Genomic DNA, 27,018 nt, shown 5'->3' on the forward strand with positions numbered 1-27,018 from the left:
CGGGGGGGGGGGGTAGTTTAATATAACTTTTACGGTGCCTGAATAGTCTTTTTAAAGGCTATGCACACATTTGTGGGGCTCTATCAGCATGATTTTGCTGATAGAGCCCCTTTAACAAGTTGGGAGGTATGGTGACGGATCTGCATCTGGTTTTGATGTAAACATAGCCTAATTTTTTGGGAACATTGAAGCAAACAAGTTAAAATACAGTACTCACATCCATGACCAAATCCACGCTGACTCTACTGTGCATATGCTACAGATTTTCACAGCAGCATGGAGTCCATGAGGGTATTTGACATTGAATCTGTACATGCAGTGTTATCTATCCAAACATGTTGTGATTGCAAAAAAAAAAAAAAAAAAAGTTCCAAACATTAGGACAGAGCACAGACTTTTCAGTTCCCTTAGCTACTGCAATCAGTATATCTATTGCATGCAACAATATTTCCATAAGCCCTAGTCTTAAAGGGTTAACATTGAAACAAGAACCCTTCACTAGAGGGGATAATACTGTATGCTATGCTACACTTTATACAGGACAAGGACATGCTCTGTACTCTGCTCTGCTCACTTCTGCCCGTACATTACGCGTTCAGATTGTCACGTGATCATGTTTTCCTTTGCAGGGGCTGAGCATGCTCAGTGAGCGCTGATGTAAACACTACCGCCCTCAAGTCTCATCTCACTTCCGCCCTTACACTCTGAGCTTGCTCAGTAAGTGTAATAGAGCCACTCTCGGGCTGACTTTCTACCTCACTTCCGCCCTTCCGGTTAGCGCATGCTCCGTACACTGCTAGGATAACTACCACACTAATCCTGGTATACTTTGTTTTGGTGACTTCTTCTCTTCTTAAGTTTCCATGTGGTTGTAGTAGAAGAATAAGAACAGCCTCCATCTACCAGGTGAGCCAGCTGTGACTTGTAGTCTTGTGGTAATCGAGATTTTGCAGGTTTCATTCATCCTCCTCCTCCATTGCTTATGTACACACAGATACAAGCAATGGACAACTTAGTATTGTGCTGTAATATTGTAGTCATGTTTAGTATTGTGCCGTAATATCACAGTCATGTGAGAGCATTGTAGTATATTACAGTAATATGTAGTACCATACCGTAATATTGTAGTCATGTTTACTATTCTTCCTTAATATTGTATCATAATCTTGCAGTCGTGTAGTATTATACTGTAATATCGCCTTCATGTGTGGTGTCGTGCCCTAATATCGCCTTCATGTGTGGTGTCGTGCCCTAATATCGCAGTCATGGGTGATTTTGTTCCCTAATAACTCAGTCTTCTGTATTTACTGTATTATGCTTTCTGTAGTACCTGCTCCACATCCTATATGGTTTTATTATGTTGTAATGACGTATTATTGTGTGTATATTCTATGTAATCTTATACCTTATGCAGTCACATGCTATTACGTGTCAGCCAGGTAGGGTGCGTCACACTACCACTGGTGACCGTCAGTAATATCCGTCGCTGTTGTCTGTTACAAGATTTTAGCAACGGACGCTATTAGAATTGTCACAAATCCATTAAAATTTCCATTCATTTCAATGGGGTTTTACCTTGTGTCCATTAGTGACCGCTTTACACCAAATCCATCACGTCCATTTTTCACTGTCAAAAAATCCGACATGTAAATGAAAAAAATATGGTTTAATGACGGACGTCATTTTTTTTTAACATTAAAGTGTATGGGTAACAGAAAGGTGTCCGTTATATTGTCTGTTATACTGTCCATTTTTACTGTACATTTTTTCTGCACATGCTCAGAAAGCAGAAACAAAACCCCGCAAAAGACGGACAGTATAAAAATGGAGACTAACTGATGCTAATGTGTCTATTAAATGGATTACTTAAAAAAAATGACATATTAATGTCTGATATGATAGGTGTCTGTTTTTTTTTTAAGGACACTATCATAATGGACATCCAACAGTAGTGTGAACCGGCCTTTACTCTCCAACCTCTGTAAATCTACATGCCCTGATACACTTAGGTGACCCAGCTTCCCAGATTCCTGAATGACACACCTGCCTAGTTATTAAGCAATACATTGATCATTCCTGTATTGTTAGATAACTAGATAATTCAAATTTCCATAAACCTCTATGTACTAACTTTATTGGAACAGACAAATCCGCTTATAACCCTCTTTTTGAAAGTCTTGCAGGGTGACCAGCTGAGTCGAGATATGGCTGCTGCAGTGAAGCGAACAGCTAAGGTGGTGGATGGAGAGATGCCACATATGGAAGTGAAGGAGGCAGTACAAGGCATATTGAGAACGCTGCAGAGCTGTGCGGGGAAGGTAAGCACATACAGCTACACACAGAGCACATCACTGTGGTCATTGCACATGATACACTAGGTTCACACTAGCATCAACCTTTCCGTTGTTCTGACCCATTGGAGGTCTCATAACTATAATGGGCTCCGTCTGGTGTTGGTTCTTAAAATTGAAACCAGTTGATGAAAAAGTCAGACTTGCAGAACTTTTTTTCCTGGTGATTTTCAATGCACATTGTGTGATTCATGCGAATCCCATACCAACCACGGACACACTGTGATTTCCAAAACCGGCGCGTTTTTGGAAATTGCAGCATGTAAATTATATCTACAGAAACGCCGATGGCTTCCCTGTAGATATAATGGTAATAGAAAGTCAGCGGAGGAAAACGCAGAGAACTTTCTGTTCAAAGTGCTGCGGGAAGAACTGATGCGTTCCCACTGTGGATTGTCCCATGGGGCCTTAACTTAAAGAAGGTTTTTTTCCATGGCCCATTGGTCCTGTGAATAAAGATGTAACAATGTAACACCACAGCAGCCAATTCGTGCATGCCATTGTGACAGTAACGAAAATATTTTGTCTGTTTGAGTAACAACAAACATGGCCATAAACATGATCACACATGAGATTTCTGCAGACCAGCATGCTCTCCAACAACAGATGGCCAGTAACGCATAGAGCATTAATAGCACCTCTGGCTTATTTTGGCCACAAGTTGCCAGCACAATATGTAGAATGATATATTTTAATAAGCATTTCCAATTAAAAAAAATCTATTATAATAATAAATAATTGAGGTATCTGCTGTCCTATTAATAGAATACCATTACTAGATTACGTTTCAGTAATGTGGAAAATCTAGTGCAGCTGGAATAGAGGTCATTTTGTTTTTTGATTGCAACACAGCTTAACCACATGCAGATACGACACTGAAGGGGTTATTCAGTTTCTGCAAATAAATGTTATTGTTTGTATAATTTTCCAGTATACTTTCTGTATCAATTCCTCACAGTTTTCTAGATCTCTGCTTCCTATGATTCATTTTGCTTACATCCAGTGTATAAAAATCAGTCCATGGTCATGTGATGTACACACAGGTGCACAGCTCGTTACCAGGCAGATGTCTGATTACTGTGCTGTGACTGTAATGACCTGTGCACCTGTGTGTCCATCACATGACCATGAACCGTACATATCACGTGACCGTGAACCGTACATATCACGTGACCGTGAACCGTACACATCACGTGACCGTGAACCGTACATATCACGTGACCGTGAACCGTACATATCACGTGACCGTGAACCGTACATATCACGTGACCGTGAACCGTACATATCACGTGACCGTGAACCGTACATATCACGTGACCCTGAACCGTACATATCACGTGACCCTGAACCGTACATATCACGTGACCCTGAACCGTACATATCACGTGACCGTGAACCGTATATATCACATGATCATGGACTGATTTTTATCCATTGGAAGTAAATAATGAATGACAGCAAGCAGAGATCTAGAAAACCTGATGAGTTGACACAGAAAGTATATTAGGAAATTGTAGAACTTTTTGTTACACAAATTTGAACATTTAATTGCTGAAACCTGACAACCCCTTTAACGTTTTTTTTAACAGCTATATTAGCCTTGTGTAAACCAGACTGTACAGATGCCTTTTTTCCTTCCTTACCATAAATGTAAATCCTGTTACTGGCTTTTCCCCTTTCTTAGCTCCAGCAAACTGAAGATGCCGTGAATATGACCATAAACTGGGAAAAGATCCAGTGCTCACCTGATGCCAAACCTGCGTTCCTGTGCTCCGTCCTTCATCAGCATATATCTGAACTGCAGGTAGACATTATTATTTTTATGTTTTTATTGAGCGATGTCACTAGACCAACAAATGATTGAGCAGGATTGAACAATATACTGCAGATTGAAAAGGTTTTTTGGGGGGAATTTAATATTGATGACTAGTCATTAGGTAGGATGTCAATATCAGATTGGCAGGGGCCCAACTCTCCTCAGATTAGCTGATTGAAGTGGCCACAATATTCAGGAGTGTGATCCATTGTACAGTCATTTTCGGATTGGTAATTATCCTAAAAAAGTCCTCCACCGAGTCTTTAGGAGAGCTATAACTACAGATCGGTCACAACTCTTGTATCTTCTGATTCATCTGGGCAGTCTTAGCCCATGGGGTCTCAATAAAGGCTTTACGTTTTCTGTCTTCTTGTGAAGATTCTGACATACTTCATACACCTTCTTATCATGTTCCATTTTTCATTTCTGCTTTGAACAACCGTGGTATAATTTATGATCCATAATATATTTCTTTGACTTTCATATCAAACCAATTTTTGTTGGATTTTATACCATTAAGCACTACTTGGCAGCGACAATCTTTTTACTTACTTTGTAGCCGGATATTTATCTAGGAGCTGGGAATCCCTTTTTATTTTATTCTTGTGGCATCTGAAACACACTTGCAGAGTATCTACACATCTACTTATGAGTAGCTACATGTATCTGCTTTATTCTTTGCATACATATAAGGCTTTGTTCACATCTGCATCAGAGTCTCCGTAAGAAACTCCATCACAGATTCGGCCAAAAATCGGCAAAGATAAAAAGTCCTGCATGGAGCTGAGCGGCTGTCGGGTCTCTGCTGTATTGTAAGGCGGAGATCCAACGGTAATGACCGCAGCCAGTGCCCAAACTGATTGCGGGTATTAACTCCCCCAGCGCCTTGGTGAGCCATTTTTCTAACGATGGGTGCCACAATTTTGGGGTGGATCACCAGCCCCAGCAACGAGATCCATGGACAAGAATCCATTGCCATGGCTATTGAGCCTTTTGAAGACTCCCAGGCGTGTCTACAATGCACTTCTATTGCAGGATGCTCTGTGCCACCTGTAATAGAAGTTCTGGTATTTTGCAATGCATTGTATCAGTGATGGAACTACAAACTTATAAAAAGTTATGGCCTTTGAAAGGTGAGTCAAAAAGGAAAATTGAAAAATGACAGTGGCGGGAAGGGGTTAATAGCAAAAATAGCATTTATTCATCAGGGTATAGTCAAGGAGGGATTCTTTGGAGGGGGTTCTGACATGAAAGTTGACATGTGGTGAGCAAGTTTTCATGGCGGTCTGCGCTCACACAGAAAAGGAACATGTAAATGCTGCGGACATGTATGGATGGGATGGAGCTGTTGTAAGGAGAAGTTTCTTGGGGGGATCCAAACTGAGCTTTTGCACCAGAGCCCTTGAGCCTTTAGTTACGCCCCTGACCACTCCGCAGTCATCTTTGATGTGGCAGCAATGGTCTTCAGAGGTCTTGACAGGATGCTACAAAGCCTGGAAATTAGGCACTGTCCCCTCCAGCAACAAGGAACCTATAGTAGGATGGGTTTACACAGCACTGGTGGCCATTTTGTTTTTCACAATAATACCATTGGGGCAAGTACCCAGACAGGGGCTTTTCTTTTTCTTTTTTTTTTGCCTAAGTCCTGGAGACTTTTAAAAATGAGACTTTCTTTTGTTCTATGAGTTTTCTTTTGTCCCTTCTGCTCTTTGTCTATGTACATTGTCTCTTACTTCTCGAACTTGTTCTGTAATGTGTTTCCTGTTATTTCGCTGGAGAAAGATATAATCAGAAGTGCTGCATAAGGAAAAGGAACTGGATGCAAACTATTAAGAACAAGTAACAATTGGCTAATTATATTAATATGTAAATGAGGTTGGAGTTGTAAGTGCGCCCCGCAGAAAATCCTTTATTATGAAGACTTCAGAGCATCTTCTATTATTGTGATAAGCTTCTCGCTGCCTACTTGAAGTACAGGATGACGTGCTATCGGCAGCTCTGCTCTCTGCTCTCACCCGTCATTGAGATTTTGCACGCTCAGCAGGTGCTATTATCATTCCATCAATGTTATGTTGTTACCTGACCAACTTGTTGTTGGTTGTTATTATTAATAGTATTATTATAATATATCAGCTTACTGTGGGTGGCTTGTAGGCACTCCAAGGCCTGACCATATGGACATAGGTCCTTAAAGAGGCTGTCCCATCTCAAGGATCCTATCTATACTGCTAGTTTATGTGGATTTAAGACTTTTCCTAAATACATTGCTTCAGCAAAACTGCTTTGTTTGGCTGCTATCTTATATTATTCACTTCATTGTTTTGTGTCTCCATAACCGTGGGCGTGGGGATGATCTTATCTCTCCGCACAGGACAAGTGACGTACTCCCTGCTCTCAGTAGGGAGGGGGAGTTGAGTGCTTGGGAGCAGCTTGTATTTCTGAGCTGCTTATCTCTCCGCCCAGGACAAGTGACGTAGCTCCCTGCTCTCAGGAGGGGAGGGGGAGCTGAGTCCTCAGAGCAACTTGTATTTCTGAGCTGTTAATCTCCTGCTCTTCCAGTTATCATGTTAGCTAATTGAATTTTGCTGATAAGGGCTGAGATAGGGAGTCTATTACCTTTGTATGTAAACACAGACCTGAAACGGAGTTTATTGCAAGCTGAATCTTGTTCCTTTAGTGTGTAAATTTGGGATTCTCATCACCTATCATACATCAGCTTCATATTGTGCATCTTCCAGTGATACTGTGCTAATTTATTTACAATCATCCCTCATTACTGACTGTAAACATGTACTGCTATGAAGAGAGATAGCAGAGCTTTGTCTGGGAGACAGCAAGTAAAACCCTGCCGACCAATTCACAGAGAAAACCAGGAAGTGAACAGAGCACACAGCATACAAGTTGGTGAACAGACCAGTTGGGAATACCCCTTTAAACTAGTACTTTTCTGAAAATATGTGCACTGCCCATAAGTGTGATTTGACCACCACAGGTACAATTCTGGCTTTGGTCCTCCAAATTCCATAAGCTCCCGGATCTTTGTACTTTATGAGTTTCGATGCTTCTAACCGCACAATATTCTTTTTGTGTGGAACACGTGTAAGAAAGCAGTGGTGTTTTTTTTTTCTATCATGGAGCACAATGTCAGGACGATTTTCAGAAATCTACTGGTACTTCCATATCCCACATAATGGTAGTTTCATCCGTTAGTATGCTATTACTGGTGGCTGTTATGCAGACATGTCCTAACTAAGGACATAGGGGCTTAAGCGGGTGCTTTTGTGTTTGGTGCACATAAATGCAATCCTTATGATGGCCTGGAAGCTTAATCCTTCTTTGATAGTACCTAGAGTTCTGACCACCACAGACACAATCATTATTAATTGTATTTATTTTTATTATTATTTATTATAGCTGATTATTATTAACCACTTCAGTACCGGGTCAATATGTGGTCCAGGACCAACACATTTTAGGTTTATTTTGTATGTGCGGTTTTGAGCGCTGTAACATTTTTCTCATATGTCTGTCTCATTCAACTAATTTTTGCGTCACATTTTTCGGGGACACATAGGGCTTTATTTTTATGTTGTTTTTATTTTTGAATGTGTTTTAATTTTTTTTATATCCAGGAAAATATAAACAAAATAGGAGGGAAATTGTCTGGTTTTCACTTTTCACTCCATCACTAATGTTTATCAGTTGGAGTGGGGGAAGTGTCAATCTGATTCCTACCTTATATTGTATTTATAATTAGACAACCGGATATGATTTAATAGCAATATATAATTTATAGTGCCTTGCGAAAGTATTCAGCCCCTTGAACTTTTCAACCTTTTGCCACCTTTTAGGTTTCAAACATAAAGATGTCAAATTTAAATTTTTGGGGAAGAATCATCAACAAGTGGGACACAATTGTGAAGTGGAACAAAATTTATTGGATATTTTAAACTTTTTTTAGCAAATAAAAAACTGAAAAGTGGGGTGTGCAAAATTATACAGCCCCCTTGCCTTAATACTTTGTAGCACCACCTTTTGCTGCGATTACAGCTGCAGGTCACTTGAGGTATGTCTCTATCAGTTTTGCTCATCAAGAGACTGAAATTCTTGCCCATTCTTCCTTCCTCACAGCTGGAGCTCAGTGAGGTTGGATGGAGACGTTTGTCAACAGCAGTTTTCAGCTCTTTCCACAGATTCTCGATTGGATTCAGGTCTGGACTGTGACTTGGCCATTCTAACACCTGATATGTTTATTTGTGAACCATTCCATTGTAGATTTTGCTTTATGTTTTGGATCATTGTTGGAAGATAAATCTCCGTCCCAGTCTCGGGTCTTTTACAGACTCCAACAGGTTTTCTGCCAGAATGGTCCTGTATTTGGCTCCATCCATCTTCCCATCAATTTTAACCATCTTCCCTGTCCCTGCTGAAGCAAAGCAGGCCCAAACCATGATGCTTCCACCACCATGTTTGACAGTGGGGATGGTGTGTACAGGGTGATGAGCTGTGTTGCTTTTACGCCAAACATATCGTTTTGCATTGTGGCCAAAAAGTTGGATTTTGGTTTCATCTGACCAGAGCACCGTCTTCCACATGTTTGGTGTCTCCCATGTGGTTTGTGCCAAACTTTAAACAAGACTTTTTATGGATATCTTTGAGAAATGGCTTTCTTCTTGCCACTCTTCCATCAAGGCCAGATTTGTGCATTGTACGACTGATTGTTGTCCTATGGACAGACTCTCCCACCTCAGCTGTACATCTCTGCAGTTCATCCAGAGGGATCATGGGCCTCTTGGCTGCATCTCTGATCAGTCTTCTCCTTGTTTGAGATGAAAGTTTAGAGGGAAGTCCGGGTCTTGGTAGATTTGCAGTGCTGTGATACTCCTTCCATTTCAATATGATTGCTTGCACAGGGCTCCTTGGGATGTTTAAAGCTTGTGAAATCTTTTCTATCCAAATCCGGCTTTAAACTTCTCCACAACAGTATCTGGGACCTGCCTGGTGTGTTCCTTGGTCTTCATTATGCTCTCTGCACTTTAATCCCTTCCCACCGGCATATTTTGATTTCCGTTTATGACTCCCCTCCTTATAAACCCCTTAACTTTTTTTATTTCTCTGCTCCCAGAGCCATATGAGGTATTAATCTTTGTGGGACAAATTGTTCTTCATGATGCCACTATTAATTATTCTGTAGAATGAACTGGGAAGCTGGAAAAAGAAATCAGAATGGGGTGGATTTGAAGAAAAAATGCATTTCTGAGACATTATTACGGGCTTCGGTTTTACGGCGTTCACTGTTCAGCCAAAATGACATGTCATCTGTATTCTGTGTTTCGGTACGATTCCAGGGATACCAAATTGATATGGCTTTATTTACATTTTAATCCCTTTATAAAAAATCCAAAACTGTGTTAATAAATTTTTTTTCTAAAAGTCGCAATATTCTGACACCCATAACTTTTTTATACATCCGTGTACGGGGATGCATAGGGCGTGTTTTTTTGCGGGGCTGGGTGTACTTTTCAGTTCTATCATTTTGGGGAAATGCTATTGCTTTGTTCAGTTTTTATTCAAATTTTTATCAGAAGCAAAACAGTGAAAAAACAGCGGTTTGGCACTTTTGACTATTTTTCCCGCTACGGTGTTTACCATACAGGAAAAATATTTTTATAGATTTGTAGAGCGGGCGATTTCGAACAAAGGGATACCTAACATGTATGTGTTTCACAGTATTTAACTACTTTTATATGTGTTCTAGGGAAAGGGGGGTGATTTGAACTTTTAATATTTTTTTTAACTTTTTTTTTAACTTTTTTTTTTTTTTTTGCATTTGTTAGACCTCCTAGGGGGTCTTGAACCCCAGGGGGTCTGATCACTAATGCAATGCATTACAATGCTAATGCATTGCAAAATACTGGCACTTCTATTGCAGGCCCTGTAGCATAGCTTGCAATAGAAGTAAAAGAACGACAGGCCGGGGAGCCTTCACAAGGCTCTCGGCTGTCATAGCAACTTGACGCCGGCCCCAGAGCTTACTCCGGATGCCGGCGATCACAAGGAAAATGGCGGCGGCCATGCGCCTGAATGGTTAATGTCCTCGATCGGTGCGGGCATCAACCGGGGACATTACCAGTGGTTGTCTACTGTATAAAACATAGTACTACTACAACAGATGTCGGGAAGGGGTTAAAGGAATTCTACCATTAAAAATCAATTTTTTCTCGTTAAGAAATCGGAATAGCCTTAAGAAAGGCTATTCATCTCCTACCTTTAGAAGTCGTCTCCGGCCCGCCGTTCGGTAGATATAACGGTTTTTACCGGTATGCAACTGAGTTCTCTCGCAGCACTGGGGGCGGGCCCTATTGCTCAAAAGCACTGGGGCCGTCCCCAATGCTGCCAGAGATCTCTCTCCAGCGACGACTCCATCTTCAAGAGCAACCGCCTCTTTTGTCGTCTTCATCCAGCTGGGACACACCCTGACGCCTGCGCAGTAAGCTCTGCCATTGAGACACAAGCAGAGCCGAGTGCGCATTCCGGCTGACAGCCATTTTTTGGAGGCCGCTTTTGCACGCATGCGCAGTACGCTCCTGTAGTTCGTAGAAGAATTATTCTGACGTCTTAACGAGAAAAAACTGCTTTTTTTTTTTTTTTTTTTTTAAATGTAGATTGTGAGCCCCACATAGAGCTCACAATGTACATTTTTCCCTATCAGTATGTCTTTTTGGAATGGAAATCCATGCAAACACGGGGAGAATATACAAACTCCTTGCAGATGGTTTTTGCCCTCGGCGGGATTTGAACACCAGGACCCAGCGCTGCAAGGCTGCAGTGTTAACCACTGAGCCACCGTGTGGCCCCGAGGGTTCTTTTTAAAGGGATTCTATCACAGAGCAGGTACATTTATACGGAGACTTTATTACACACAGGTGGATTCTATTTATCATCAGTCATTTAGGACAACATTGGATCATTCAAAGATCCTCACTGAACTGAACCAAGTGAGTTTGTTGCACTGAATTTTGCACGCCCCCAATGTACAGTTTTTTTATTTGTTAAAAAAGTTTAAAATTTTGTCCCACTTGTTTTTGATTCTTCCCCCAAAAATTAAAATTTGATATCTTGATGTTTGAAGCCTGAAATCTAGCAAAAGGTTGAAAAGTTAAAGGGGGCCGAATACTTTCGCAAGGCACTGTGAATAAAATTGGGTAGAAAAATAATTTTTAGTGCCCCCTTTTTGTCTGTGTGTATATATATATATATATATATATATATATATATATATATATATATATATATACCGGTGTATATATATATATATATATATATATATATATACCGGTGTGTATATATATATATATATATATATATATATATATATATATATATACTGCTTTTGTTCAATTTTTAGTTGACAGATGCTACATGCATTGTAAATTTGTGACAAGACCAGGTGCTGATACTTGAAATTTATTGTATATTTCTTTTGCTTGTTGTTTTGTCAGCCTCTTTTGGATCAGCTTCAAGCCTTGGCTAATGACAAAGAAGAGACGAGTACTGACCTAGAGCACACCAGAGAGGCAGCCATTACTGTAGATGTTGTGGAAGCTAAGGAGAACACTCATGTTGGAAATATTGCTCCAAATAAGAATTCTGAGTGTCTGCCTGATCCCACTGTCGTCCAAATACAGGCTGGAAAATCAGAAGTAAGTTATAGTTTGTTATTTTATAATTGTTGACACTTTACTTATATATAACTAAAAAGGTTAAAGTCACCTCGGAGTGATGTTAGTGGAAATATAAAATAACAGTTTGCCAAAAGCAGAACAACTGCTTAGACTCTTTGTACTTTAAATCATTTTCCTGCTCCACTCACAAAAAGACAAGCACTCTTAAATCTCTGTTGAATCAGTCTTGCTCTAGGGCCGTGATGGGGAACCTATGGCGCAGGTGTCAGAGGTGGCACTCAGAGCCCTCTCTTTGAGCACTCATCCGTGGAACACATTATACTGTGTGGGGGCCACTGTGGAGCAGATTGTACTGTGTGAGGGTCACAGTGGAGCAGATTGGACTGTGTGGGGGTCACAGTGGAGCAGATTGGACTGTGTGGGGGTCACAGTGGAGCAGAAAGCTCTATAAAGCCCCATTCGTATGACCATATTTTGCAGGTCTGTAATTGTCTGCAATTGTGGCTCCGCACATTATTAAGGTTAAATTACCATGTTGGAACTTTGTGATAAATTAGTGGGTTTTGGTTTGCAGTTTGGGCACTCGGACTTTAAAAGTTTCGCCATCACTGCTCTAGGGTGTCAGATTACAGTTCACAATAGAAGTCTATGGAGAGGGGAGGGGACAAGTAAGCAGGAGCTGAGTAAGAGAGGAGAGAGAATATCACAGAGAGAAACTGCTAGGCCCCTTCATTTGACCTATTCCGGAGTGGGAAGCTTCCTGCATCAGAATCAGGACCAAAATACTCAGTCCCGTGCCCCATGTGAACTAACCCTTATTGGCCTTAAACACAAAGGACAGTTCACTAGCCCTAAGCAGTCATGGGAAATGTGTGAAATGCAAAAAGAAAAAAAAATCTCATTGCAGGAAATTATGATTGGGAAGTTATTAATAATAATAATAATAATAATAATAATAATTTTTATTGGTAAGTTATTATAGTTTATATATAAAATATATAGATAGATTAGATAGCTCTTGCAGATCAGGGAGCTTTACATAGACATATACTCCTATACAGTAGTCTATTTAACCTGTACTTTCCCTTTAAGTGAGGTGAACTTTGATGTGATTTCTAGCACTGCGTCCACAGTAATCTTCTTGCCACTTCTCCACTGCTTTCAGGATTTCAGTGTCCAAAATCAAAGGCAAGTTTCTAAAGTTGATGGGCGCACACATGCTGTGTTTTTTCTCCTTCGCGTAGCCGCTTCCCCCTACCCTCTCACTCCATCTCTTTCTGCCGTGCTTACTCCCTGTAGATTGACAGAAGGATATTGGCATTCATAGAGAGAAAGCAAGCAGAGATCAATGAAAACAACGTCCGGGAGTTCTGCAACGTTATTGATTGTAATCAAGGTAAATGTTCCTACAGTCGCTCCATTTCCCAGTGATCTCTGCTAGAGCTATGACTCGAAATGTGTGCTCTCAGTCTTATTCATGGCTTTGTACAGCGAGAGATTCACTTTGATTCATCTTGCAAAGAATAGTTAGGTAATGAAATTGCCACACAAACACCGGCTGCCTTTCATTTTGCCGCATATGGAACAACAATGAGTAGAGATAGGGAAAAAATAAAGGACTAGTGTGGCGACGTATATGATATAAGAAAATCCTGTTATTAATAAGGTGTATTGATTTATGTTTTATTGTTTAGTAACTACGATCTACCATTGTAGGACATGAATAAAATGCTACCTAAGACTGCACAGCACTATTAGTCGGCCATGTTTTCTGCACCTCTAAACATCTAAGGAGCATTAGATAAATGTATGATGATATCATTTTATTATTGCAGAGAACAGTTGTGCCAGGACTGATGCCGTATTCACTCCATTTCCTGGATCCAAGAGCCATATAAAAGGTACCGTATATACTCGAGTATAAGCTGACCTGAATATAAGCCGAGGCCCCTAATTTTACCACAAAAAACTGGGAAAACTTATTGACTCGAGTATAAGCCTAGGAGGGAAAATGCAGCAGCTACTGGAAAATTTCAAAAATTAAAATGGTCGGAGTTTTTGGGTGCAGTAGTTGCTGGGAAAGGGGAGGGGGTGTTTTGGTTGTCTGTCTGCCCCTTCCCTGAGCTTGAGCACTGGGTTTTTTTTTCCCCCCACTTGGAATTCAGCCTGGATGCATATAGGGTATCTGCAGTGCTCCTATTAACCCCTTCCCGACAGAACAGGAGCACTGCAGATCCCCTATATTCAGTAGACCGGGCACTGTCAGACACAGGGATACCTAATGTGTATGTGTATCACAGTCATTTTCTACTTTTATATGTATTCTAGGGAAAGGAGGGATTTAGGACTTTTATTTATTTTATTTTTTTAAAGCTTTTTTTTTTTTTTCTTCACTATTTTATGGCAGATTTTATACATTAATATTGCAGCTGATACTGGTGAATTCTTTTTTTTTTTTTTTTTTGCTTGACTCAAGTATAAGCCGAGGAGGGCTTTTTTCAGCACAAAAACTGTGCTGAAAAATTCGGCTTATACTCGAGTATATACGGTATCTTATTTTTGTACGATCAGTTATGTTTGTTCATTTTCTCTGAATCTTCCACTGTTATACTGGACCATCGGACCATCAAACCACACAATGGAAAAGGATTTTTCTGGACTACAATTATTGATGATCAATCCTAAGGATAGGGAAGGACATATGGGAAACCTATCAGTCAGCAGTCCTAACTAATACACAGAGGATAGAGTAAGAAATACAGCACTGTTCTCTGTGTAGTGGCTGAACAACGTCACGGTACGTTGGCTCATATCATGTGAATGAGCACTGACCTGCAGTGATTTGGTCTGACCACTACACAGAGAACACGGCTGTCTGCTTCTTGTTCCATTCTCTGTGTGTCAGCTCCTGAGAGTGGCTTGCTGATGGTTATCCTGGACACCCACCCCATCTGATATTGGTGACCTATTCTTAGTACTGAGCATCAATATTTTTAGCCAAAAATCATCTTTAACGGGCATTACGTTAAAATTGTCCCTGGGATATGGCCATGTCTAAGCAGCAGTATTCTGAAAAATTCCCATGTGTTAAATAGTTAAAATAAATGTATTAAAATGTGGAAGGTGACGGGTATATGACTGATGGGGGTCCCATTGCTTGAACCCCTAGTGACCATCATCAATGATGTATAATGAATGAGAAATTAATTATCGATTTCCCACCAACCCCCACATTTTACAATAGTCTTATTTTTTTTATTTTTTTGAGGGGGAGGTGGGGGTTGACCTGGCTTGAACCTCAGAATAAAGGGTTGGTTGACGGTAATGTGCGTGTCTAATATTTCTTTGTCCCATTTCAGTCTCTAGGGTTGTGAATGCTTATGGGCCTCAAACTAGAAGTGATGGTTCCTCTTCCACCTCAAGGGCACATTCTCTCCCAGTTGAATGCGGGAACCAGGCTGTGGAAGAGAGGCTTCAGAATATAGAATATCACCTACAGCTAAACCCAGGTGACTATTAAAATCTTACCCAGATTGACTCTGTTGCTTTAACAGTTATATTCAGATTTGCCTCATCTTGTCAATAAAATGTTATCGGGCCACCTTGATAGCCACTACTCTGAAAAAAGTCAGTCAGGAACACCCTTCCTCACAGCAGTGCTTATAGCGTTGTACTGTGAGAGCGGTGAGGAACGCCCCTGCAAGTACTGGTCTATGGACGAGCACTATCAGCAGGGGAGGGGGCGTTCCTCCCCGCTCTCACAATACAGGTCAATAGGTGCTACTGTGAGGAAGGGTGTTTCTGACAGACTGTCAGGAACGCCCTTCTGACGGTGAAGAGTTACGGTACCGGCACTGATAGCTCTTCACCTGGGGCACAGATCGCGAAAGCCGACAGTGCGCTGAATTCAGCGCACTGTCGGCTTTCTAGTGGTATATAAACCCACATGTGCCCCAAGTGATGAAAGGTCCTCTTTAATTGAATTGAGTATGATCACATACTGCCAAGTTGGACCATTTTTGGTCACCATGTATAAATTGTACACAACGATTTTTCTGTTGCTCTACTCTCCATGTCTCCAAGACCACATCATTGCCAATATATACGCCTTAGGAGTCAAAATAGCAAATTTCACCTTTTAGAGTTTCCATTCATTTTGCTGGAGGGAGCAGCTATAAAATATGAAGCACGTGCAATGGTAAAAATAGTGAATTAAATATAGCAAAAAATATTTCCAGCTTTTTATTTCTTGTACGCTAGAACTGGTGTACAAGGCATTTCACTTTTTTCCTTCATTTTGCCAGAATTTTTGCTTTTTTCATTACTTAATGTGTAATCTGTAACACATCCAGGAGGACCTGTGCCGAAAGACATTTACCAGAGAATTAAAAAGTTAGAAGACCGGATCTTGGAGTTAGAAGGCATTTCCCCTGAGTATTTCCAGTCCATGGTAAGTACAGAAATTTAATTTTATATAAATTGTTCAATCCGCTTATGCTATGTTCACTTCTACGCCCGGGCTGTTCGTCGTTTTGGTCTGTTGGAGGACCAGAACAACGGACACACAGACCACTAAAACAGCAGACACCAACGAAGACTCTGGCACAGATGTAAAGTCAGCCTGTAAAACACAATAGAAATATAATGTACTATGCTGCACAGTCCTATATGTTGTTCCTAAGATCTTTGCTTGCTGTCAGTGTATGGAAGCCTCTCTGCTTATATTCAGTGACTTAAAGGGATTCTATCATTAAAATAGTATTTTTTATGCCTACCACGTCTAAATAGCCTTAAGAAAGGCTATTCTTCTCCTACCTTGAGATGTCTTTTCCGGGCAGCCATTTTGTGGAAATCCCGATTTCGTTGGTATGCAAATGAGTTCTCTTGCAGCACTGGGGGCGTCCCCGTTGCTGCGAGAGAACTCTCCAGCGACGCCTCAATCTTTGTCTGGAACAGCCTCTCTGTGCTTCTTTTTCTGGCGCTGGCTTCAAGCTGCACATGCCCACCAGCCACAAGAAAATGGCTGCTAACACTTGTGTAAGCAGCCATTTTCTTGTGGCCGGCGGGCATGCGCAGTCAGCTTTGCCCGAGACCTAGAAGTTTGAATCCAGCTCCAGAAGAACACGCGAAAAGAAGTTGTTCCAGACAAAGATAAAGGCAGCCCTGGAGATTTCTCTTGCAGCACTGGGGACACCTCCAGTGCTGCGAGAGAACTCATATGCATACAGACGAAAACCGGGATTTCTACCAAACGGCGGCACGAAGAAGACATCTAAAGGTAGGAGAAGAATAGCCTTTCTTAAGGCTTTTCCGACGTGGTAGGCAGAAAAAATACAATTTTAACCCTTTCCCAACATCCGCCATAATAGTACGGCGCATGCCAGGTGTGTAACTATGGCGACCTCCCGGGAGCCGGGCAGCCGCCATAGCCACCGGGTGTCTACTGCTTTACGCAGTAGACAACCAGCGCTAATGTCTCCGATCGGTCCCCGATTATGGGATTTAGAAGGAGGGGAGTCAAAAACGAAAATCAAAAAATGCCATCGTCGGAAAGGGTCTAATGATAGAATCCCTTTAACTACAGGACTTGCTAGAAGTGAGAGTTGCGATATACTACAACAAACAATGCAGCAGCACAAAGCAATACAGAATTTTTTCATTTGTGGGGGTCACTGATGGTTTACCTGTATGATCCTGGTAATAGCGAACTGGTCTGTGCTTCCCTCCACCTGTACAAAAGACCTTTTTAAAAAGGTCATAACTGAAAACTACAAGATTGCTTGGTGTCCCGAAACCTCTGCTTCCCTTCACACACTTATGAGTTAAAGTGGTTGCCCGAAGGTGGGCACATCATCTTTCCACAGGATGGGCAATAAGTGTCTGTTCACTGGGGGTTCTACCACTTTGACCTTTCCTTATCAATAGTATGGGGGTCCCTTGTCACTGATTTCAATAAAGCATTGGTCAAGCAAACCTTTGCCCGTGTGATCAGTGGGCTCTCAGCAACCAAACATTTTTCACCTATCTTCTGCCCCGACTCCTTCAGAAATTACTTAAAGCCATGGTCATACAATAGCTGCAAAGCTTCTGGTTCCCAAAAAAAAGTCACTATGTAATATGAAGAAACTGTGCATCTAATTCATCAAATAATACCAATAATTGTGTAATATTATTAATATCATTAAGACTCCACTGCCCGTTGCACATCATGGGACGACCACTTCAAATGATTCATCTTGGCTGCCCCCAGACACCACTAGCTGGATATTTCCCCTAAATTGTAATGCACAGATATTGTATATCACAATTCATTTCATGCTAAATGGGTTAATAATTTTTTTTTCTCTTTGCTTAAAACACCTCCACCATTGTCCATAGATTCTGGGTAGTGTATCATCTCTTCCTCATTCACTTGTATGGAGGTGGGCTGCAATACCAGACATATCCCATTGACAAGTTTGGCTGTTTCTGGCCAAAAAGCCAGACTTTTTGTTATCTCATACAAGTGCTTCTAAAAGTAAAGATAAGAGGGCAGAAAATCTTCTTAAGAAATGCAAAAATCACAATAAAATAAGAACAAGATGTCTTGTTATCCACTCACGTCTTTCTCGGCAAAGCCTCCGGCGCGGTTTTATACATTGTACATTGCCAACGGTTCCCCTTTAAAGCATTAAAGTTGCTTTTTATCCCTAAAAGTGCAATCATTCCCAGTGTTAAATTGCTTGCACATTACTGTGTGCTGCTGGGACGTGATGTTCTAGCTCCTGCTGCTGCCGCTGGCAGACACCGAAGATGCGGCAAGAAATTGTTAGTTGTTGTAGCATGCTATTAGCTGGAGTCCTATAATCACATACATATGGTTATCACATTGTAGGCACGCAAGCTTACAAATCGCACAATGAGATTCAGATTTATTCTAATAGGCTTTATTTTATTTATTTTTTTATTTTTGATGCCATCCTCGGAGTGTCTCTACTGCCTCCAGGTCATTTGTACCATATTTTCTGACTCTGAAATTGAATACGCTTCACTGCATATCAATATTAGACTGGCTGTATACTTCTCGCTATGCTCTAAGTGCCAGGCCTTAAAAGGTATCCAATCAAAGGAGGCTGCCCCGAAAGGTTATTTATTTTTTGTATTTTTTTAGGATATAATTTACACCAATTTGTGGCGTAAATTGTAGTAAATTTGCCAGGCCACTCAAGTCCATGCAGGGGGATAACTAAAGGCTCACGGGGCCTTGTGCAAAAGTATATCTTGCACAATTTCTTTCCATGTCAGCCGCTATTACCTGTACATTTTATCAGCATATACATCTTTTTCCTTTTTTATCTGGGTCTAGGTTACTTTTCACAATGTGTCGATGCACAAAGGTTCATCATTCCCCACATGGTGGCCATGTCCCCTTCTGTGCCACAGCCCTCCCCACAAAATCCCACCCTGACTATATACTGCTGACCAACTTTGCCAAGAAAGGATTTTCTCGTTTCTGACAGCAGATGGCTGTGTATCATAAATCTTCGCACTCCAGTGCACCAGAGGGCAGAGGTGATATATTTACAATGCACAGATTGCCTGCCATCAAAGGAAATCAGAAAGGAGATCAAAGAAGGTTACCCAGCCCTAGTGTGCTGAGGGTCACCTGTGGGCCCCCCCAACTAGTTAGACTAGTGAGGCCATACCCCCTCTTACAAAATGATGACTACCACACGCTTATTTTGCTGTGTAAACTTTACCAATTTATTAGTCAAAAAATAGTATATATTTTACCTCAATATATATTGTTTCTAACACATGGTCACTATAGATAATTTTTGTCTACGTTTCACTATACTGCAAACTATTATACAGGTGGTCAGAACCATCATTAGTAAAATCTATAACATTTTCTTCTCCCCAACCGCTGCGATGTAGCGTATTTGTTATTTTCTAATATGTGTGACTATACAATTTCGTGGGGAATACAAGATTTACTAAAAGACATGGTAGGAGAGGTGATGGGTCGTCTTTAAGCAGTGCCTTTGTGAGATTCCTAGAATTAGGATACCAAACAATGAGCAAGAGTCAAAAGATCTTTTGTTTTCCATCCCAGGATTGTGTGATAATGTGTCGCCAGGAAATGATTGATTAAATTACATTTTTATGGTACACTTTTTTTTTTTTTTTTTTAAAGAATTTTTGTTGATGTTTTTAATTTTCAAAATTCTCTATATTTAAAAACAATCCTAACAATGTTGCAATTTCAACTTTTTACATTTAAGGCTAGGTTCACAAATACACATGGGTCTCTGTTGTTCAGGTCTGCCGGGGGGACCCAAATGACAGAGAGCTGGATCACTAAAACAACAGTGACCCATGAACACCATAGACTATTGAAAAACTGGTGGGGAGAAAAGTCTTCTGTGCAGGACTTTTCTCTCCGAAGATTTTTGCTGGTTTCTGAGGCGGAATCATCAATACAGAATCCTGAACCCAGCTGAAAACTAAAACATTTTCTGACTTACTTTTTTCCTGTAAAAGAATCATAGGTCATGGACACAAATATCTCAAGCAGACCTTATTCACTTGTATGGGAGACTTTTCTGGGCATGCTCTGTGACCTGTGCAAACATCATTATGTAGAGGGGAGTAGATCAGCTGTGACCATCACCCATTGTGACAAATTTAATTCTGAGTTTTATCTACATATACATGAAACCTGTCATCATCAGAGTCCTGATATGTGAAGTGACTACTGCAAAAAAAATCTTGTACAGAAAACAAGAAGCCTCAGTATATCATATGGCCTAGTGGACAAAGTTAGAACTGCAGGATTTTTAGCATTTTTTAAAATAGACATAATAACATGGAAAAATTTTAAAAACTTCACCAGAAAACTTGATTAAAAAAAAAAAAAGTCAAACACATTCCCTTTAAATGGGTCGTACCATTAGGGTATGTTCACACAGTGGAAACCTTTTCCGCTATATGGCTTTTTTGCATGGCTGGCAGAGATGAGATGCCGATACAATACATTGGCATCCCGCTCCTGATTAGGCCTGGGTGAATGGGCCTAAGCAGGAGGTTGCCTCGAGCAGCGGACGCCGCAGCTGACTCGTCTGCGAAATCTGCATGAAAGGGCATGTTGGATTTTTAATTTTTTTTCCGTTAGCTGAAAAAAATCGCTAGCGGAAATAAATGCAAGGGACTCCCATTGAATTGAATGGGAGGCATTTTTGCAGGCGGATTAGGAGGTGGATTCCACGTCAAAATCAGCCTGAAAAATACTGTGTATGAACATACTATTATGTTTCCATATAGCCTATTATAAAAGGAACGTTTTAGCTTGTAACGCTCCTGTCTTTCTTTGAAGCAGTAAAGAATTGGATTCCCCATGAAATACTGTATATACTCGAGTATAAGCCGACCCGAATATAAGCCAAGGCCCCTAATTTTAGCACAAAAAACTGTGAAAAACTTATTGACTTGAGTATAAGCCGAGGGGGGGAAATGCAGCAGCTACTGGAAAATTTCAAAAGTGCTGGGGAAGGGGAGGGGGTGTTTTGGTTGTCTGTCTGCCCCTTCCCTGAGCTTGAGGACTGGTTTTTTTTTTTTTCTCCCATGTGGAATTCAGCCTGACTGACTATCTGCAGTGCTCCTATTAACCCCTTCCCGATGCAACAGCACTGCACCTATATTCAGTAGACCGGGCAGTTTCAGACACAGGATACCTAATGTGTATGTGTTTCACAGTCATTTTCTACTTTTATATGTATTCTAGGGAAAGGAGGGATTTAGAGCTTTTATTTACTTTTTTGTATTAATTTTTTTTAAAGCTTCTTTTTATTCACTATTTTATGGGAGAGTCTATACATTACTATTGTGGCTGGTCATAGACTCCCCCCCAAAAAAAAAAAAAAAATTATTTTATTTTTTTTTTTTGCTTGACTCGAGTATAAGCCAAGGGGGGCTTTTTCAGCACAAAAAACTGTGCTGAAAAATTCAGCTTATACTCGAGTATATACGGTGACAATTCTGGACCATCTTTCCCTATAACTATGTTGTGCCGATCCATGGTTATACCTCCTGGAAGTATAGGAGTTACCAATCACCTGGTCAAAGGGGTGTGTCCCTATACAATCTGGCGCTGTCAACTATGATTGGACAGTGTCAATCTATGGTAAGATAACCCCACAAAGTAGTAACACCCAGTAAGACTAACAGAAGAACTGTACAACACAGATTTCTAAGGAAAGATGCTTCAGAATTTATATTTTATGGGAAATACAATACAGACATATCCAGAGAGCTGATAGTTTATGTTTTAGAACATATATTCTTACATATTTTCCATTTGTCTTGTGTTTGGTAGGAGATGTCCAATAAGCGTAGAAAAGCCCAGACTTCGCAGGTACGTACATTAGTATACTACTCTATAATACTCTGATCTTTATGGCATTACAAAGTTTATAATTTTTGTACAGGAATAGTATATATATATTGGATGTAATTGATAGCAAATTATTTCTGTGCCTTTTTTAGGTACATTGCAAATTGTACATCTTTAATAATAATAATACATTTTATTTATATAGCGCCAACATATTCCGCAGCGCTGTACAATTTGTAGGGTTCAAATACAGACAGATACATAACAAAGAACATCATTTCACACAATGGGACTGAGGGCCCTGCTCGCAAGAGCTTACAATCTATGAGGTAGAGGGGGTGACACAAGAGGTAGCAGGGGCGGCTCTTTAGGCCCAGCTTACAGTAGCATTTGGGATAGGTTTCCATTGCAAGAGGCAGAATTGTGCAAACTGTCCACTGAAATTTGACAGACCCATTATAAATCAATAGGATCCATCATCTTGTAGAAATGACACCAAAGGGAACATATTTTTTTTTTTTGGGGGGGGGGGATTTTTTTTTCATAACAGTAAAAACTAGAAAACAAGTCTAAGTGAAAATAGAAAGTACAATATATGTAGATTTCTGGTTAGATGTTGTTTCAGTATGGCTACCATTGAGATTATTGCCTGACATATTTATTCTGTTTTCCAGAATTACTCACTGGTGGAGCTGGATCAAAAGATTAATGCCCTCCGGCAGACCCTCTACAAAAAGGCAAAAGTTGAGTCTTTGGGGAAGATGCAGTAGTCGTGTGGATTTTGCTCTGGATATTGTTGTCCTAACCCCAGAATATCTAGTTTCTTGGTCTGTCTACTGTAACGTTCTGTTGCTTGTGTCATTCCACATTGCCAGTGACATTGGTCTCATTAATAGATTGTACCCAGAAGCTGTTATGGTAGAATATGTCATGCATAAACATGGCTGACTAGAGGCATTGCTGCTCAGGAGGAAGCCGCAGCTCTAGAAGTAGACCCTGAGAAAGTTACTAGTGTAAATCAGTATTTATACGTGGACAATGTTTTTTATTTTTATTTTTTTGATATGTTTACTTGTCATTGTTGCTATGTTCTTCACCATATAGGCTCAGTGAGGTATCTACACTGGTATTATGATCACTATCAATACTTTCCAGTGGAACTAAACCTTCAAAAGGTGCCCACACACATTAGACCACTACCAACCAAACCTGGTCCATTCAGCTCCGTAAGATGATTGTCTGAAGTCTATGGAGACTTTTACCTGTCAGATGATGTCAGGCCAAGGAAGAATTGGACATGTTGAATTTTAAATGCCCAAACCTTCTAAGGGGGGATAAGTCACTGGCTGCGACTTCTTCCCCTCTACCTGTCCAAAACACATATTTGGCCAAACAGAATATTGGGGGCAAGGTGCCAGGAGGAAGAGCTATCAATCAAAGTGCATGGGGTATCTCAGCCATTTGGACCTTTACCTATCAGGTATTTATATGTAGTTTTCTTCCTGGAAATGTCCATGGAAGAACAGGGGACACAAAATAAAGGACTGGATACTAAAGAGATTAGGGGGCAGAGGATGCAGAGAACATGGGAGAAGGGGCTCAGTTTTATGTGATCAGTTCAAGACATCCCAATTCTGGGACCTCCAATGATCTTAAGGGTAACTTCACAGGGAAGAATAACCCTTAAGATAAACCTATGGCAGAAAGTTGAAGCCGAGCCTTGTTTTATCAGCTCGGGTTTTCAAACTTAGCCCAATATGCAATGACTGTACGCCACAGTGTCCATTAAGATGCGGCCATCATTGGCTCCCATTGAAAACTATGGCTGCCAAATTTCATGAGCAATTTAGACCTGATATTCAGGTGAATTCTGCCTAAAAATTGGCTCCAAATTTTTTTGCCCGAAATGTATCGCTCTTTCTAAGCCTAGATGACAAATTTTCCCAGTCTAAAAACACTTGTACAATGCAGTTACCCATCCAGAACATGTCGTAAGTAATGACAATGGCTTAGACTTCTGGCGTGCAATACTACTATATCGATGATGTGAAGACTATGATAATGTTGTATGTGATTTGTGAATGTCCGTTGATAGATATAGTCTATTGTATAGTATTGGTGAGCGGCTTAGTGTGCCCTGGACAAGTGGCATCACCTCATTCTCTATGGGCCAATTTTCAGAAAATAAACCTTCACTTTAGTAATAATAATTGGTTATGAAGCTGTATATAATAATATCATTACCCTTTTATTTTTGGAATATTGTAAATACATCTAAAATGAAATAAAATGGAAAATGAAATCCTGAATGGTTTTTCCCTTCTCCCAGGTACTATACCTATATTTCACCAAGGCTATGAGTGACTGGTAGTAATAAAGCGTAATGTCCTTAAGGACCAGGCCATTTTTTGGTTTCGCATTTTCATTTTTCCCTCCTCACATTTCAAGAGCCATAAATTTTTAATTCTTCAGTTCACAAAGTTGCATGATGGCTTATTGTTTGCGGGTCAAATTGTACTTTGTAATGGCACCATTCAATATGCTGTGCAATGTACTGGGAAGCTGGAAAAAAATTCAAAATGAGGTGCAATTGGAAAAAAAATGCATTTGCGCCACTTTCATATGGGTTTAATTTTTACAGTGTTCACTGTTTGGTACAACTGACATGTTACCTGTGTTCTATGTGTCAGTACGAACACAGTGATACCAAATTTATATAGTATTTGAAATGTTTTGATACTTTTTTAAAAATGAAAACCTTTGCAAAATAGAAAAAAAATTTGTGTTGCCATGTTCTGACACCTGTAACTTTTTCATATTTATATGTATGGAGCTGCTTGCGGAGTCTTTTTATGCGGGACAAGATGACGTTTCTATTGATACCATTTGGGGAAAGATCTGTTGGTTTGATCACTTTTTATTCAATTTTTTATAGGAAGCAAAGTGTTGAAAAAAAACGCTATTTGGCTATTTTTATTTTTTGCCGTTAGCCGTATTGGATAAATGTTTTAATATTTTAATAGTTCTGGCATTTTGGAGCGTGAAGATACCTAATATGTTTATGTTTAATGTTCTTTATTTACTTTTATATCTGATCTAGGGAAAGGGGGGTGATTTGAAATTTTATATTTTTTAAAAAAAAATTTAATACTTATAAAACTTTTTTTTTTTCTTCTTTTACATTTATGATCAGACCCCTTAGGTACCTTGAAACCTAGGGGGTCTGATTGCTCATACTATTCACTGCAATACTACAGTATTGCAGTGAATAGCAAAATCACTGCAGTTCTATTAGACGATGCCTCTGCGTTTGACCGCAGTTTGTAAAGGGTTAACAGCAGCGATCGGCTCGGGCACCAACCGCTGCTGTTAGTGGCAGGTCCTGGCTGTATTATACAGCCAGCATCTGCCGTTATGGAGAGAGCTCAGCTCGTGATCTCTCTCCATACATCCCCAGGCGACCCATGCAGTAATAGCACGTCATGGGTCGCTAAGGGGTTAATAGTAACTTTGATAAGTAGGTTAGCTATAGATAGACCAAAGTAGAATAGAGGGTCAGGGGGACTGACGATTCTTGCACTCTGTTCACACAGCTGAAATGGAAGAAGATTTTGACTTCCATCGATTCCTCATCTGGCCTTTACTGCGGCTTTCACTTGCTGATGAGGTTCAAATGACTGAGATTAGTTAGCGGAGAGGATCCTGTCACATGTTCTGTGGCTGAATCAGACGTGGAATCCTTGCCAAGTTCAAGCAGTACACTTATTTTTTCTGTGCCCTGGTTTGATCTCTGCCTCCCATTGAGTGCAATGGAAGGCAGACTTGGAAGAGCCCTTTATGCCTTTACAATTTTGGTACTAATGGATAGTCGACCTGCCTCCATTTAAAAAGGCAACCTGGTATCACACACACTACTCCCTCTCACCGCTACGTTTTCCCCATGTCAGGTTATGCAAGATGCATGAAAAGTACTTCCCATTATGATAAGGCCACTTGTCTAATATTGGGTGGCTGAGATACGGCTGAATGTATTTTGGAACTTTTTTAAATTTGGTTCTTAAATGGTTGCAAAATTTTGCAGAAAAACATCTGATTCACCTGCGGAGCTGTGCGGCCATTAACAACCTGAGTATAATAGCTGCGCGGTTTTGTTGCAGTACGTTTCAGTATAGTTGTGAACTATGTCTCAGCTGCCCCAAAATAAGTGACCAATTTGTCTATGTGGTACACACAAGGACACAGGACAGAGGTTGAGTCAACTTTAATCCATTTCAACTGGCTTCAAGTGTGATTTAGTTATTGCCACCACCTGTTAGGTGCCTCAGGTAAGTAACAGGTGTTGTTAATTATCTTGTCAATTTGACAATTGACAAGAATTTTGACAATTCTTTTTGTGGTTTTCCATTGAAGACAAATTAAATGAAGATAATACCCAAAGAATTTGTGCTTACAATCATTTTCTGGAAGAAAATGAGTAATATCTAACAGAATTGCAGGGGTGCCAATACTTTTGGCCAACACTGTATACTATGTATTTCTCATGATTGTATATCTTAGCCAGTCTTCCTATATTTGTTTGGTGGACCTCTTGGAACACCCATAGGCCCGAATCTGAAAGCGATATCATAGGACACAGAAAGTCAAGTTCTGCATCATTTCCAGTTCAGTCCGAGCACAGGTCCTGGGCTCAAAAACAGAATTTGTAACGGCGGATTCACACTTGCACCTGGTCTCTGCTTTCGGGTTTCCATCTTCTGCCGAGAGAAACTGGACAGGAGACGGAAACCGGCGGTC

The 27,018-nt window shown here is 40.4% G+C and overlaps 1 protein-coding gene across 1 annotated transcript; it reads left to right on the forward strand.

Moving 5' to 3' along the window:
• Positions 1–779: 779 nt before the first annotated feature.
• On the forward strand, positions 780–24,443 carry MBIP (MAP3K12 binding inhibitory protein 1). Its single transcript, XM_075282912.1, has 10 exons — positions 780–906; positions 2,176–2,318; positions 4,036–4,155; positions 11,670–11,870; positions 13,152–13,248; positions 13,688–13,753; positions 15,212–15,361; positions 16,205–16,302; positions 22,207–22,245; positions 22,899–24,443. Exons 2-10 carry the CDS (start codon positions 2,205–2,207, stop codon positions 22,992–22,994), a joined length of 981 nt encoding a protein of 326 aa, XP_075139013.1. The 5' UTR covers positions 780–906; positions 2,176–2,204; the 3' UTR covers positions 22,995–24,443.
• Positions 24,444–27,018: the final 2,575 nt, after the last annotated feature.

Source organism: Leptodactylus fuscus, chromosome 7 (genome assembly GCF_031893055.1).
Source record: "Leptodactylus fuscus isolate aLepFus1 chromosome 7, aLepFus1.hap2, whole genome shotgun sequence".
NCBI lineage: Eukaryota > Metazoa > Chordata > Amphibia > Anura > Leptodactylidae > Leptodactylus > Leptodactylus fuscus.

Bases quoted from the DNA above. Each gene is read 5' to 3' on its own strand.
- MBIP (XM_075282912.1), top strand. From the start codon at position 2,205: ATGGCTGCTGCAGTGAAGCGAACAGCTAAGGTGGTGGATGGAGAGATG. The intron at 11,871-13,151 runs GTAAGTTATAGT...TACTCCCTGTAG, and splicing joins TACAGGCTGGAAAATCAGAA to ATTGACAGAAGGATATTGGC. The intron at 15,362-16,204 runs GTGACTATTAAA...TAACACATCCAG, and splicing joins TCACCTACAGCTAAACCCAG to GAGGACCTGTGCCGAAAGAC.